The 17,020-nt window shown below is 36.8% G+C and overlaps 1 protein-coding gene and 1 long non-coding RNA gene across 2 annotated transcripts in view; one reads left to right on the top strand and one right to left on the bottom strand.

Annotated features, from left to right (window-relative positions):
* LOC146465714 (uncharacterized) overlaps nucleotides 1-17,020 on the top strand; it is a 55,152-nt gene that overhangs the window by 14,508 nt on the left and 23,624 nt on the right. The window lies entirely within an intron of this gene.
* Nucleotides 7,994-12,780, bottom strand: LOC146465717 (uncharacterized). The gene is made up of 5 exons (XM_085128255.1): nucleotides 11,462-12,780; nucleotides 10,905-11,083; nucleotides 10,241-10,321; nucleotides 9,904-10,089; nucleotides 7,994-8,756 (listed from the first exon to the last, which is right to left on the bottom strand). Exons 1-5 carry the CDS (start codon nucleotides 11,466-11,468, stop codon nucleotides 8,559-8,561), a joined length of 651 nt encoding a protein of 216 aa, XP_084984381.1. The 5' UTR covers nucleotides 11,469-12,780; the 3' UTR covers nucleotides 7,994-8,558.

Genomic DNA, 17,020 nt, shown 5'->3' with positions numbered 1-17,020 from the left:
ATCTTATTCCTTGGAAACCCACAGTCACATAAGTATCCGTCGCAACAGAATTGTCATATACAAACCAAAATCCATCTTACGCTATTACTGGCATGAAACAAATTGATGTCGATTGGATAGTCCGCCTTCTCATATTCCCCTTCGTGTTTCCAGCGGGAATTCTACAATATAAAGATAAGAAAATGTATTAGACGAAAAACTTTATCTTTATGAGCCAGTAGTGAAGAAACCAAGTCGAGTACCAAGACAGCGACACAAAACATTTTTTTGTCCCTTACAGGTCTCCTTATTTAACTAGTCTCTAGGGGACACCCCTTTATGATAAGATTGTTACTTGAATACTCTTCCCAATATTTCTTGTTTTAACTGGTTTCTCAGTTTTTCTTCGGCCCAATTGACTCGTAGCAATTTTCGTCGACTGATGCAATTTAACCCCAGAAATGAAACGAAGCCTCGCTCAAAATGGCGCTCAAAGCAACCCGGAAATTGCCCATACGTTGAAATACGACAATAATTTAATAGATATTCTGACTTTCTGCTGGACTACGTATTTTTTTTTTTTTTTTTTGAATCCTTCCGGCATTCCTTTGTACCTGGCAATCGGCCTAGCAATATTTATGTGTGATCTTAGTTGACGAAGAATATAGCGGCATGTTAAGACAAAATCCTAAGGGAGACGTAAAACTATAACGTACCCCATCACGTGCAATTATACATTGTCAGTTACTTTCTTTTAATGAATGAAACGATTGGAGCTACTAACAATCTTCTCAATGTTGTTTCCAACATCAGTTTTAAGTTTTTCCAATAAAAGCAGCGTTTCAGATGTTAAATCCTTCGTGCTTCCTTCATTTTTCACGCAGGGGACTGGACTAGCTTTGGTAGGAAGCCCTCGAGCAATGGCGAGGGCAATAAACAGAAAAAAACACATCTCTTTGAATCCTGCAATAAGAGAATTACTCAGAGTTAACTGAAGAGGCAAAGCAATGTATCATGCGTAATAAGGGCACAATGGCAAAAAATTTGAAAGTCTGAGTATGGTCACGTTTTAATCTCGTACTCAGATCTCACTGAAGGTTTGGCAATGTGGGAGATCTGGTTACGAGAGTAGCTTCGTTTATGCCTCTTTATCGGTGTAAATTTACGCTATGTTGACAAGGATGACAATGAAAGTTCATAAAGGTCGTAGAAATTTTAGAAAGCGAAATAAATTTTTTCAGTATTTTTGTCATTATAGTGTTACAGTTTTTACCACAGATCAATGGCATGATGCACCAATTCACTGGGCTAATAATTAACAATCAGTGTCATAATGTTCACTGCTTACCTTTCATCCTGACTTCAAACTGCAGTATTTTAATAGAAACGTCTTCCTTTTGCTGTAACAAACTGGTTATGCTCCACGAATGAAGCTTTGCTCCGTTTATACATGCATTGAAAGGCATGTTTACCAATTTTGTGGGAAGTTTCTGGAAGTCTAGGAAGTTTGAAGAACTTTGTCAAAGTTTATTTAGTTCATGCCAGTAACATTGTTCTACTTTTACCGGACGCCCAGCATACTGCATGAGGTAGCTGTTTTGATTTTAAAGTCTTCCCTTTTTTGTAACTGTCGATGATGTCATTTTATCCTCCTAGAATTCAACAACATGGTAAATTATTTAGAATTGAAACAAGTATCATGCCTGCATGAGAGTCCAAAATATCAAACACTTAGGAAAACATAGACAACAAACAGTACCAGATAACAAACATAAACTCAGTATTTTGTAGCTTCTATTTATGATGATATCCAATCAATTCGTTCACAGCCTCAAAAGTTTAGGACCCATGATGCTTGACTTGATCTTTCACTTTTAAAACTTCTTGTAGCTGTAGTGTTCACTGATTGGTTGAAATGCTTTTGTTTTACAGGTATGAAGTAAGCATAAACAGATTTTTCACGGCTTCTAAGAGTTGATTCCAAATTCTGTTTACCTTTTTTACTATTGGCAATGCATTTTGGCTCAATTTTTCAGTGAAGAATAAAGCTCACTCTTTAATAGCAAATAAGAAGCATCCGGAGCTGGAAAGTGATGCAGGGGCACTGAACGCGTAAGAAAGAAGGTGTAAACATTCTGTTGAATTAGTCTTTCGCCTTCAACTGCTTTCAGTTTTGAGAAGGGCGCTGAGTGGCATTTAAATTAACACAGCTATTAGTTTAATCTTGTAATTATTCATTAAAAAAGGACAAGAATTTTCCATATTTTGTAAAACAAGCATGGCTTTAAACTGGGAGAACATTTCTTTCACTTATTACAATCTCTCGAAAAATTTCGTGACCTCTCTTCCATTTTTCGATGGTTAATAAAGAAAAATCCTAATTACTTAAGACTGACGTCTAAAAAAAGTAAGAAGGAGCTTCTGTGAAATGGTTTCATGCTGTTAAACCTTGCATGTGTACTACTTGTGGTGTAACACCTTAAATCTGTCACTCGTGACTCACCTTTCCTTTTGTGCAAATATAACTGACATCTTATCTTCTTGATATTTTAAATCAGACATATCAACCCTTTATGGACCTCTAAACGTAGGTAAAACTCAAACTCCAAACGATTATAATCCTGATTTTGGAGGTTCTCATTTTAGAGATGTATTTTTCCAAGAAAAACATCTGCTCAAAATTTCCTAGAATTGAGGTTGATGCGGTAGAACAAGAAAGGTTATCAACAGAGTGAGTTTAATAATTAATCAACCTAATCCCCTGAACGTTGAGTCCTTCTTTGAATATTTCCCTGTAATCATGCACCTGATACATGTTCACGATGAAGCAATTCTGGATTATGACGCTTGTGAATTGCTAAAAGTTGCTTTTTCCAAAAGAGGCATCTACCAAATACAGTATGGTTTAAGATAATATTTTAACAACAACCAGATACATGCACATATTTACTCAAACATCGATCATTAGGTTACTGTAACATCTTCGAATTTTATTTTAGTAAATGCATGCATACACAAGGTTTCGTACAAAACTCCTCCCCATTCCCCTCAGCTCGCTTTCAATATTAGACCCTGCATAGGAAATAAAGTGTGAATAGCGTTACTTGTATCTATGGAGGCGGTGAAGTAAGGGGAGTTGGTATGGCAGAGGTAAGAGTACCAAAATGTCTTCAGTCAAAATTTATTTCAGTGACTGTACATACCAAGTTAGTTATCACTCTTCAAACTTATTCGTGGAATATCTATTATCCACAGCTATCCATGATGCTGTTTTCAATGGGATTACACGCTTGTGAAGGTTATTTAAGGGTATCACACTTCAGAGAGCGCAGCAGGATTTCAGGTCGACTCTTCACAATAAGCTGCTCAGTAGTACTGTTTGACTAATCCTATAACACCGACAACGATCCCGCTTTGTCAATTGTCATCTCTAAGATTAAAATTAAACTGTCAACATCTCAATCGAAGCAGTGATAGTAAGTGTTAGGATAAATCTGGAAATCATTTGAGTATGAGCAAAGTTTATTACTGAATTTAAAAGGCTGAGTTGAGTTTCATTTCAAATGGCGTGAGTCACATTAAAGGATTAGTCTCCTGGGCTTTCTGAGAATAGCTCAAGTAAGCCGCTCGATTTTTACGTACTTCTAAAAGAGTTTGCTCGTACTGGACAATACGTCATTCTAAGAATGAGTAGCAATTTTTGGAGTTTAGTTTTGGTCGAGAAAGGCAAATCCAAGCTGATGATCAAAAACATTTCTTTTATTCAAGCATAGGTTGTTAAAGTAAACGTATTCAGAAGAAAATTCAAGAAAGAAGGAGCGCGTTCGTGAGCTTTTCACTTGCAGAATGTTAAGCTAAGTCTACAACACTTTCAATAGTTCATCATTCTGTTTTAGTGCTAACTCATGCATGTACACGCTGTAAATGAATTGCATTCCTAGATATTTCAGTGCTTTCGTGTCAGTATACCTTGTTGTCTTGTTTACTTCCTGATATCAGTTGTGCCACAAAGAAGTAGGGTTGTTTTCATGGAGTTTTCAATCTGGTAAAATGTTAGCTTGCCATATTCCATATCAGACTGGCATGCTCACTCCTTCGATTTTAAGTATCCAGCCACGTAGTGGATTTAGAGTTGTGTCTACTCCAGCAGAGCCTTCAATGTCAGATATATATCGAGTCCGTGAGGGGCGCAAGATAAGATGGCTTTCAATGTTGATCGTTCTCAGTTCTACACGGACATTCAACGCTTTTCAAGCAATTGCGATCAGAAAATTTTAACACGTTTCAGGATGGGATCCAGGAATTTTTGCCTAAAAGAGCTCGAGCTGGTACTTTTCGCAAAGTAGAGCCTAGAGATGTCAGTACTTATACGAAATTAATTTTCGTACACTAGTACGTTTATAGAGTACTAAAGTATGACATCAAAAATATTTAAATATTTGAAATTATGGGATTTAGCATATACCACACAAGTGAATAGTGCTTTTCGCGAGTGCTGATTGGCTAGCTCGGAAGTGATTAGCCAAGTACTATTCACCTCCGAGCAGCCGAAGAGAAACAAGATGGCTTTCCGTTTCGCCACGGTCAATTAAGAGGAAAATATTTCGATAAAAGAGACGGCTATTACAAAAACAAAAAAACAAAAATGGAGACAAAGTTTGATTTGACGGCATTACATGGTAAGTTATTTAATCTTTCAAACCTCATATTCTATGGCGAAAAATAAAAGTACAATGCATTGTTTACGAACAAAACTGACAAGCACTATAATTACAATGTAAACAATGAAACATCTAATAGTTTGCAGTATAGTATCAACAACAGAACAAATTTCACACAACAATCGAAGAAAAGACACGTAGCAACTAAAAAAGTGCCTCCAGAAGTTTTTTTTGTCCTCAAGAAAGCGAGACAGAACTTTCTACAATAAGAAATCGCTAATCGCGCGGCGTGCGAGATTTTAAAATTTCTCACCATTTGTCGGTATATTGTCAAAAATAACGTAATTTTTAGTCCACTTCTTATTCGGGGTGAGTGGTATATTCTAAAACAATTATTCACCTCAGTGTCGGTGAAAGTGATGGATATCCATCATTGTTACATACCTAGACTTTAACTCAACAACACGAGAACTGTGATTGGTTGATTCTTGGTCACGTGCCCCTGATAAATTACAAATGTATCCCAACCGGGATACAATTCTGCAGTTGTTGCCCTCACAGTTGTTTGTTTGTTTGTTTGTTTGTTTGTTTGTTTAGCTGTAATTGTTGAAGGGAAAGTCTAAATATATAACAAAGCACTTAATGTATGGTCCCTCGAAAAACTAGTTAGCTTTGTGAAACATCCGGACTCGAGGGAAAACAAAACTAATCGTTTCCAGATGGATCATGCATTAAGTGTATAATATTCACCTCCACTTTGGTGAATAATTGTTAATTATTAAGATGTGATTTATTAAGGTGATTGCTATTCAAAAGTAAAAAATGGGGATCACCGAGATCCTTTTTGACTTATAATCCCATAAAGCTTAAATTAGGGCTGTCTTTAAACGGTTTTGTTGTTGCTATGGTTACCTATTAAGTAAACAAAAATAGCCATAACTTGTTTACCCATAATTAGGCATTTTTTACTTCATTATTTTATTATCAACTGATAAAAAGTGGTAGCAATGATCCATCAAATTATAAGTGCTCGGAAACCAAGAAAGTGCTCAAGCTGAATTGACATTGGTAGCGTTTTCTTTTTCATTGTGTTTGGTTTTTAATTCCAAGCTTTTCATTGTGAATGCTATAATTGTATGTCTGGAATGTTAGTGATCGTTATTCTGATTACTTTGACGACAATTTTGATAGCATCTGGAGAAATGGAGAAACCTTAAATGGTGGATATTAGACGGGGCTCTTCAGAAATAATGACGTGATTTCATCGTTATGTGACCTTATCTACTCATTTCCTAGCCTTAAAAAGAAACAATTTCGCCTCGAATGCTCTTGAAGCCGTGAAGGGACAGACGCGACTTCCTTTAGGCTCACAGACAGCTCGGGCAGTAAATAAGGTTAAGTGTTATTGTATTGGCATCTGATGAGAAAGTATGGAACGAAATTCAATCTAACCAAGCCATTTTAATCTAACCAAGTATTTATATGGTCATCTTAATACAAGGAATTGATTGAAGAGTGCCTTCAATTCTTTCAATAGGCTTACGGACGGCTGCCGGAAGTAAATTTTTGCTATTGAAGCGTGCGCACTAGTACTTTTGGCCCACTGCCATGCCGTGCGCATTAACCTCTGAGGCACCGTCTTTACGTTTTCATTTTGGTGCCTTGCTACAGCGACCTTTCCACAGGTTTCCTCGGCCACGATCTCTCATCCTAGGATGTCTTAAGGTTCCCAACATTCTGATAAATGACCACTCTGCAGTGGGCCTGTGACGTTTCCAAGATGGCCGCAATGATGGCCGTCAGCTTGGATGTAATTGGAAATTGCAAATAAACACCCCCCCCCCCCCCCCCTTATTGTCGACACTTTTTTTTTTTTTTTCACGCAAAAAAAAAAAGTGAGAGAATTTTTTTGTCCAAAAACACGACCTTGAGTTCGCCATACTTATCCTACCATGTCTGAGCTGATTTTCCAGAAGGTGGCTACAGAAATTAAGCACATTTTGAGACTTTCTACGCTGAAGGAATTTGGTAGTCATTAACAAGACTTCAGTTACGGTTCATCACAAGAAAGTAAGGTCAGAGAATACTATGGAAAAGAAAAGAGGGGCTTTTCTTTGGAATTAGACATATCATTGACATCTGCCATGAAATGAAACATGACCTGTGATCCAACAAAACAATGCGCCAACGCATCTTAAATCTCACCCAAAACTCGGTCTTTTAGCACTCAAGTCTAGCTTTCTACAAAAGAACCGGCTTAAGCAGAGCAAAACAGCGTTTTAAACTGATTTTTTATCTTTATTCTAGATTCATGCTGCAACGCGAATCACGCCGATCGGACATCTGCAAATTATCCATGACACTTTCGCGATTCGAGCGGAAATCCCACGTAAAAGGCCACTCACTAGGCTAACATCGCTAAAGTTATAAGGGCGAAAAAGAATCGAATGGCTTTTCAAACTCACGTTTTTTGAAGAGAAAATTCTTGTCTTGCCTTTGCACGCCATTTTACTTGAAATCCCAGATGTTGAAATGAATATTTGGACGGTAAAGCTTTTAGCGTCGTTTTCAACGAGAAAAAAAATTACCAAGTCTTTGGCCGGGTCAAAAATTCCCAATAATATCACGCTTCCCGTCTAGAAATCATCCTTAAGACCTACTTTCTACGGACAAAGGCTGTTACCTCCTCAAGCACGCAACCCTTAGTCTCTGCCCGAGTAACTGAAAATTACCCGTTTAACTCAAAAGAGTATTAGAAGGTAGGATACTAGACGAGACAGGAGCTGCACTCGTAAGACTTTTTCCCTCCCTAGACTTAATGATGTCCTCAGGAAAATTTTGCTGCAGAAAGCCAAACAAAGATCTAATGAATTTGTTCTGAGCTCAGAGCGCGCCGAATTCAAAGGGCAAATCGTTGTGCGGTTTAAAGACATTTGAGAGAGAAGAGAGAGTGGGGCTGACTGTGCTAAACAAATAATGCCATATACGGGAGGGGGGGAAGTCTACTCATGACCTTTGTTATCTATGCCCTTATAGACCTGAAATTCAATGGAAATGCTTAAAAAATATATCAAAAAAAGGTAACGAAAAGTGTAATTTCTGCAGCCACCTTCTGGGAAATCAGCTCAAACATATAACACTCCATTACAGCTACCAGAATACCTTAAATTAACGCGAACTGAAGAAAAAATTACTTTCCAATAACGGAAATTAACGCAAAAGAGGTGCTAAAGTCACAAAATATGGGAAATTAACGCGACTTACACAAAGAAACAGAATATGTTGAGACAACAGGAACAAATTTATTATAACCTTAAGTGTAAAGAAGCGAAATTCAAACAATGTTCTTGGAATTGTTGATACACGTAGGGGTTAATCGAAGGAATCTGACCAGTTAGAGCATTCTTCACAGTGTCCGTGATACCGGCGGATCTACACCCTGATAAAACAATGCCTTTTCCTCTCTGGAGTGTATCGAGTATCTAAAATTAACGCGCCACTTAATTAATAACGCAGAAAATAATGTTAAAATTAACTAACGCGACTTAAAATTAACGCGGATTTTTTTAAAATTAAGATGAACATTCAAAGAAATATACATTCTTGGCAATTAAAATATTTATTTACTACAAGCTTAAACGTTACAACTCTGTTTTCATTGATGTACTTTATATAAGTATTTTTTTCACATACTCTAATTTAGAGCGCATTAAATTTAAGTTGAATCCAGTTATAAATTTACGTTTTAGAGATTTTTACTTTATGTTAACTTTCTAGGCACAACCGTATTCTATATTAATGTAATATAACGGTATATATTTATACTACTGCTAGCTTCTTGGGGTATGCTTTTGTGGTGGGTGATACATTGATAGGCTTGCGTCTCGAATCAAGATTGTTGGACAGCAATTGTGTTCTTCAAGGACAGATCCGTTTCTTGGAAGCTATTTTCGCAAAGTTAGGTCGTACATCATTTGCAAGTGTTCCTTGTATTTCTTCCAAAATAGCTTTCACGTGACCAACGCGCGCTGCTATGCTGCCCGAAGCACCATGGGAATGGACAGTGCAATTAGGCATCCTACAGAGTGTATCTGTGGTTTGATTTGCTGGCTGTTGCTGAAGCAAGATTAAGAATACACGAATAAAGAATTAGGTTTTGCGATCAAGCAAAATAATTATTGGAGGGGAACAATCGCAAACGTCGATGGACAATCGAGTTTTGAGTTGTTCATGCAGTAGAAATACCTGGTCATAAAACGCGTTTTCGTTAATTCTGGCTACAATTGCCAAGCCTAGTCCATAGTACAAGGTAGTAAATAGTAAATTTCAAATTACCGAAAAAAAATTGCCATTTTTCCTTTCAAGCATTTTTTTTCCACGGCCTAGTTTTCCGGTCGGCTGCGAGGGCTGGCGCAGAGCCCGTTCCGACTTTGAACAGTCATAACTTTTTTAATATTAAACTCAAAACAATAATCCAAACTTTGTGATTTTTTTCTAAAATTTTACCTGAAAACAACGTGATATAATAAGTCATTGTTCATGACTCACAACACTGAACATTTTAAGAAGCGTGGTTTTTCTATTATTATTATTATTATTATTATTATTATTATTATTATTATTATTATTATTATTATAATTATTATTATTATTATTATTATTATTATTATTATTATTATTATTATTATTATTACTATTATTACTATTACTATTATTACTGTCTTTTTAACGAAAAATTTTAATTTCATCGTCGTAAATTTTTTATTTTTATACCTTCCAAGCAATTTGCCATTGGATTTGATCATTTTGGATTCATTTTTGGTTTTCCTGGGTTTTGGAGAAATTGTTAATTGAGAAATTCCTGATGGACGAGCCAATATGGCGGCTGTTTAAAACAAATGACGTAATTCCCGTGTCGTATGGTGCCATCTTTCCTTATTTTTGATCTCAAAGTTTGAAAACGTAAACCATTTAAATTTTGTTCTAATAGCTTTAATACTCTTGAAGTTAAGAAAGAGAGGAAAAGCTTCTCACCCAATCCTCCCCCGCCCTTTTCCCCAAAGTTTAGGTACGTACTCAAAACGAACGCCTCCTCAGAGGTATTCATTGTGTCTCTGACGAAACCATTTTCAGATCTTTGGACATTTAGTCGAGTAAAAGTTTTGTCAAGGAAATTTCTACAAATTAATAATTAAACAAAATATAATTTAGAAATAACGAGTCCATGCATAAATCCGAACAACAGAAGTTGTCCGTTTCTTACCAAACGGAGGGTGTCTCGTATTTCTTGGAAATGTCGGACGACATTCCTCGTATCCCATTTCAAATCTCTCAGCTTGTGAACAATGCCCCTGGTATTAGGAACTGCGCTAAATTCTCTTATGGCGCAATGAAGTAATGGAAGGAATGCCTTCAGAATGCAGTGATCAACTTTCAGGCGGGATGTTGTCTGCAGTAAATATATACAGCATGATGTGAGCTTCATGGTAAGCACAACATTAACATTTTAAGGGTGCTTAAATCTTATTCCTTGGAAACCCACAGTCACATAAGTATCCGTCACAACAGAATTGTCAAGCACAAAGCAAAATCAATCTTACGCTATTACTGGCATGAAACAAATTGATGTAGATTGGATAGTCCGCCTTCTCATATTCCCCTTCGTGTTTCCAGCGGGAATTCTACAATATAAAGACAAGAAAATGTGTTAGACAAAAACTTTATCTTATGAGTTAGCAAAGAAACCAAGTCGAGTGCCAAGAGAGCGACACAAAACATTTTTGTTTCTTACAGGTCTCCTTATTTAACCAGTCTCTAAGGGAAACCCCTTTATGATAAGATTGTTCCTTGGATACTCTTCTCAATATTTCTAGTTTTAAATGGTTTCTCCGTTGTTTTCTTCGGCCCAATTGACCCGTAGCAATTTTCATCGACTGATGAAATTTAACCCCGGAAATGAAACGAAGCATCGCTCATAACGGCGTTCATAGCAACTCGGAAATTGCTTATACGTTAAAATACGACAATAATTGTTGAATAGATATTCTGACTTTCAGCTGGACTGACTCTTTTTTTGTTTGGAATCTTGTCGGCATTCCTTTGTACCTGGCAATCGGCATAGCAATATTTATATGTGATCTTAGTTGACGAACAATATAGCGGCATGTTAAGACAAAATCCTAAGGGAGACGTACCCCATCACGTGCAATTATACATTGTCAGTTACGTTCTCTTGTAATTAATGAAACTATTCGAGCTACTAACAATCTTCTCAATGTTGTTTCCAACATCAGTTTTAAGTTTTTCCAATAAAAGCAGCGTTTCAGATGTTAAATCCTTCGTGCTTCCTTCATTTTTCACGCAGAGGGCTGGACTAACTTTGGCAGGAAGACCTCGAGCAATGGCGAGGGCAATAAACAGAAAAAAACACATCTCTTTGAATCCTGCAATAAAAGAATTACTCAGAGTTAACTGAAGAGGCTAAGAAATTTATCATGCGTAATAAGGGCACGATGGCAAAAAATATGAAAGTCTGAGTATGGCCACATTTTAATCTCGTACCCAGATCTCATTGAAGGTTTGGCAATGTTGGCTCTGGGTACGAGATTAGCTATATTGATGCCAATTTATCGATGTAAATTTAAGATGTATTGACAAGGATGCCAATGAAAGCTTATGAAGGTCGTAGAAATTTCAATTTCTTTCAGTATTTTTGCCATTAAATTGTTAAAAACAGTTTGTTTAATACAGATCAATGGCATGATGCAGCAATTCACTGGGCTTATAATATTAACAGTGGTGTCAAAATGCTCAGTGCTTACCTTTCATCTTGACTTCAAACTGTAATTTGTTTTGATAGCAACGTCTTCGTTTTCTGGAACAAACTGGTTATGCTCCACGAATGAAGCTTTGCTCCTTTTATACATGCATTGAGGTACATGTTTACCATTTTTGTGGGAAGTTTTGAGAAGTTTAGGAAGTTTGATGAACTTTGTCAACGTTAAAAATAGTTCTTTCATACCAGTAGCATTGTTCTACTTTTTTACCGGACGACCAGCAGCCTGCATGAGGCAGTTGCTTGAATGCAAAGTGTTCCCGTTTTTGCAACTGTTGATGATGTCATTTTATCAGTCCTCCTGCAATTCAACTAGATAGTAAGTTTAAAACTGAAACAAGTATCATGCCTGCATGACAGTCCAAAATATCAACCACTTAACAAAAAGATAGACAACAAACAGGACCATATAACAAAGATATACTCAGTAGCTTCTATCTGGATGGTGATATCCAGTAAATTCGTTCACCGTGAACCTCAAACGTTTGGGACCCATAATGCTTGACTTGATCTTTCACTTTTAAAACTTCTTGTAGCTATAGTGTTCACTGATTGGTTGAAATGCTTTTGTTTCACAGGTATGAAGTACCCATAAACAGATTCTTCACGGCTTTAAAGAGTTGCTTCCAAATTCTGTTTACCTTTTTTTACTATTGGCATTACATTTTGGCTCAATTTTTGAAGAATAAAGTTCACTCTTTGAAAACAAATAGGAAACATCCGGAATTGGAAAGTTATGCAAGGGCACTGAACGCGTTAGAAAGAAAGTGTAAACATTCTGTTGAATTAGTCTTTCTTCTTTAACTGCTTTCAGTTTTGAGAAAAACCCTGAGTGTCATTTAAATTAACACAACTGTTAGTTTAATCTTGCAATTATTCAATAAAAAGGACGAGAATTTTCCATATATTGTGAAACAAGCATGGCTTTAAACTGGGAGAACATTTCTTTCACTTATTACAATCTCTCGAAAAATTTCGTGACCTCTCTTCCATTTTCCCATGGTTAAGAAAAAAATTATAATTATTTAAGCCTGGCATCTTAAAAAAGTAAGAATTAAGGAATTTCTCCGAAACTGTTTCGTGCTGTTAAACTTTACATGTGCACTACTTGTGGGGTAACACCTTAAATCTGTCACTCATGACTCACCTTTCCTTTTGTGCAAATATAACTGACATCTTCGCTTCTTCATGTTTTAATTCAGACATCTTAACCTTTTTGTGGAACTCTAAACGTAGCTTAAACTTAAAATCCAAACGATTAATCCTGATTTTGGAGGTTCTCATTTTAATTTTAGAGATTTATTTTTCCACGAAAACATCTGCTTAAAATTTCCTAGAATTGAGGTTAAGTTTATCAACATAGTGAGTTTAATAATTAATCAACATCATCCCCTGAACGTTTAGTCCCTCTTTGAATATTTTCCTGTAATCATGGACCTGATAAAGCATGATGAAGCAATTCTGGATTATGACGCTTGTGAATTGCTAAAAGCTGCTTTTTCCAAGGTAGGCATCTACCAAATACAGTTTGGTTTACGCCAGTATTCTAACAACAACCAGATACATGCACATCCTTACTCAAACATCGATCATTAGGTTACTGTAACATCTTCGTATTTTATTTTAGTAAATGCATGCATACACGAGCTTTCGTACAAAGCTCCTCCCCATTCCCCTTAGCTCCCTTTCAATATTAGGCCCTGCATAGGAAATATAGTGTGAATAGCGTTACTTGTATCCATTGAGACCGGGAAGGAAGGGATGTTGGTATGGCAGAGGTAAGAGTACCAAAATGTCTTCAGTCATTATTTATTTCAGTGACTGTACATAACAAGTTAGTTACCACTCATCAAACTTTTTCGTGGAATATCTATTATCCATAGCTATCCATGATGCTGTTTTCAATGGGATTACACGCTTGTGAAGGTTATTTAAGGGTATCACACTTGAAAGAACGCAGCAGGATTTCAGGTCGACTCTTTACAATAAGCTGCTCAGTAGTACTGTTTGACTAATCCTTTAACACCGACAAACGATCCCGTTTTGTCAATTGTCATCTCTGAGATTAAAATTGAACTGTCAACATCTCAATCGAAGCAAGATAGTGATAGTAAGTGTTAGGATAAATCTGGAAATCATTTGTGATGAGTATGAGCAAAGTTTGTTACTGAATTTAAAAGGCTGAGATGAGTTTCATTTCAAATGGCGTGAGTCACATTAAAGGATTAGTCTCCTGGGCTTTCTGAGAATAGCTTTCAAGTAAGCCGCTCGATCTTAACGTACTCCTAAAAGAGTTTGCTCGTACTGGACAATACGTCATTCTAAGAATGAGTTGCAATTTTTGGAGTTTAGTTTGGTCGAAGAAACGTTGCTAAAAAGAAAGACTATAGCTGCAAATCCAAGCTGATGATCAAAAACATTTATCTTTTATTCAAGCATAGGTTGTTAACGTTCAGAAGAAAATTCAAGAAAGAAGGAGCGTGTTCGTGAGCTTTTCACTTGCAGAATGTTAAGCTAAGTCTACAACACTTTTAATAGTTCATCTGTTTTAGTGCTAACTCATGCATGTACATGCTTTAAATGAATTGCATTCCTAGATATTTCAGTGCTTTCGTGTATACCTTGTTGTCTTGTTTACTTAACAATTATTCCATGAGCGCGCGTTGGATATGAGATGGTAAATAGCCAACGAGGGGCGAAGCGCCGAGTTGGCTATAACTAATCTCATATCCAACGAGCGCGAATGGAATAATTGTTTCATTAAGAGCCGTTCTCTGTAAATATCGGCTATCGTCGTTTGGACGAGAAAAAATGAAATCCCTCAAACTTTCTCAGAATAATGGTCTATATAAGTGATTCACATAAATATAACTTTCAGCTCAGTTCGATTCGTATTTTAGCTGTAGTGCGACCATCTTGGTTTTACCGCTCTGAGAGGGCTTTCAGCGGCCATTTTAGGCCACACTTTTAAGAATTTGCCTTACAAAGAAAGCGTTTCAAATCCGAACAAAATCTCATTATTCGAGACAAGCAAATGTTTGTTGTTGTGTTGAGAATCATTTTTGGGAATTTGATCGAAATCTGATTTTTTTACAAAATTTTTAATTTCTTCCCTATTGAACTACTCTTCAAGTGCCAAAAAAATGGCCGACTTTAAAGGAAAATATCGCTAAAGATACATCAGTTGGCATCCTAAAACAGCATCCTGGTTAAAGAGCAATGTCTCATCTGTAAGATAATAATAATAATAATAATAATAATAATAATAATAATAATAATAATAATAATAATAATAATAATAACTTTATTAACGTGTCAAGAAATGTAGCTGAGGGGAGAAGTCCCCTCTACTAATAGTGGACACCTAACTAAATTCTAAAAATTCTAAAAAATTATAAAAATGAATTAAAAATTTACATCTTAAACCATATTAATAAAATTTCATACATCAATCGCAAAAAAATCATGTAAACCCTAATCATTCTCGGCATAGGTTGCAGCCTCGACAGTTACTGACATTTTCTGCTAGGGCCGTAAGGTCCTGATTACGTATGACTCTTTTAAATTGCTTCAGAGAGGGTTGATATCTTATTCTAGGAGTGAGATCATTCCACAGTTTAGGCCCTAGGTAACGAAGTGAGTGTTTTCCATATGTCACCGAAGAGAATCGAGGTTGAACAAATTCTCGCTTTCTTAAGAAATACGAACCACTGTCTAATTGGAAAAGATTACAAAGTCTCTGTGGCAGCAATTCATGCTTAATCTTATACATGAAGATGGCAATGTCCTGTAATCGTCTGTTGCAATAAAATTTTTGGGCAGTTAAAAAGAGAGAATTATAGAAGAAGAAGTTTTAACTGTACTTTTGTCAACAAACACCGCCTTCGTAATTAGCATAACAACATGAAAATAACGATTTACTAAGAAACTAATGATAAATTCCACTTACCTCGTGAAATATCGAGAACTGGATATTTCAAAATATATCGAATTATAGTTTCAGTCGGATGCAGCCGCATTTTCGATGATTTGTTGTGCGAAATCACTGTAATACACCGCAGGTGTTAAACTGAGTTCAATTCTTCAAAGTCCGTCAGGACAACCATCGGCCAAAAAAAATTGCCATCCGCCCCATAAGCTGCCGTTTGCAAAGTGTCAAATATTTCTTTGTTATCTTTAATGACCAAAAATTCCTTCAGCAACCATTTTTAAAGCCTGCTTTGAATTGAACTGGAGATTGTCGTCAAGAAATCGTTTATGTTCCGTTGACCTTCCGCCGTGATTAAACAATGAGATTGCGTTACAGAAACGCGCGCAAATCCAGACGGGCTGGGGTGGGGGCGGGTAGGAAACAAAAATGGAACAGCTCCTTAATTAAAAAAAAAAGGGGCCATTCAAGATTACTTTTAAAGGTATGTTATTCATTTCGGGTATTAAGTAGGAAATTGCTGTCCCAGAATAATGTGGAATATGATAAGCCCTTGTGCTCTTTTTCTTTGGTTGGAGCGTGGGGGGGGGGGGGGGGGGGAGGATTCCAATAAGAAGCGACTTACTTACTTGGTTTTTTTTTTGTGTGTACCGGTATTACACTTGCCTGTTTGTGGTTTGGAACGTTGTCATAGCGTTTACCATTACGAGGACTTGGAGCCAGAAAAACTAAATCTGAACATCGTTGGAAATGCTATCAAATGTTACGAGGCGCAACCGACTGACAAATAGGGCACAATAGCTAATAGTTAGTGGCATTTATTGAGGGAAGCAAAGAGTTTTTTTGCGACGCGTGATGCCCCATAAATAAGCAGCGTGACGGGTGATGGAACCTGTGCGTGATGCGTGACTGGCATCACAACGAGATGCGTGATTTTCTTTTTGACGAGCGCGTGACGCGTGATTTACCAATTACATTTTTATGATAAGTGAACTTTCTTTGACCTAAAAGTCACGATAGACAAGAAGAGAATAAGACAGTATAACGTACGATTCACCTTTTAGGGTACATTCAGCATTTTTTCCTACAAGTAAGTCGTCTTTATACATGTATCTCTCAAAATCAATTGACACACAATGAAGATGTTGCATGAAGATGTTGCATGCAATACAATTTTCAATAATGCGTCCTCGAACAGTTTGGAATCTTACATTATTTCCTTAGTGCACTTGCTTACGTGATGCGTTATTGCTTTAAAACGGTTTTCGGTTATGCGTGATTCAATTTAACATTACACGTGATGCGCGATTGATACTCTCCCTCCCCCCTCTGCCACCCTCTTTATTGGAAACCCATATGCCTTAAATATTTGTTGCTGCCCTTTTGTTTTTACATTAGATAACTGCATGAGCCTGAGGCTCATGCAGTTAATGTCCTGTTGAAACGCTGCTGCACGTTTGCACAAGATTACTAAGCAGCTGCATGTATGGTGCTATCTACGATCTTGGGATATTTGTAATTATACTATGAACTGTGTAAAACTCGCGTTTTGATTGGTCTAGAGGAGTGTGTGATTAGAGTATAGACGCACGATTGACGTCATCGAGTGGTGTGACC

Source organism: Pavona decussata, unplaced genomic scaffold (assembly GCF_977016875.1).
Source record: "Pavona decussata unplaced genomic scaffold, jaPavDecu1.1 SCAFFOLD_155, whole genome shotgun sequence".
Lineage (NCBI taxonomy): Eukaryota > Metazoa > Cnidaria > Anthozoa > Scleractinia > Agariciidae > Pavona > Pavona decussata.
Note: the sequence above shows the minus strand (reverse complement) of the source record. Positions and strands in the feature narration are given on the sequence as shown.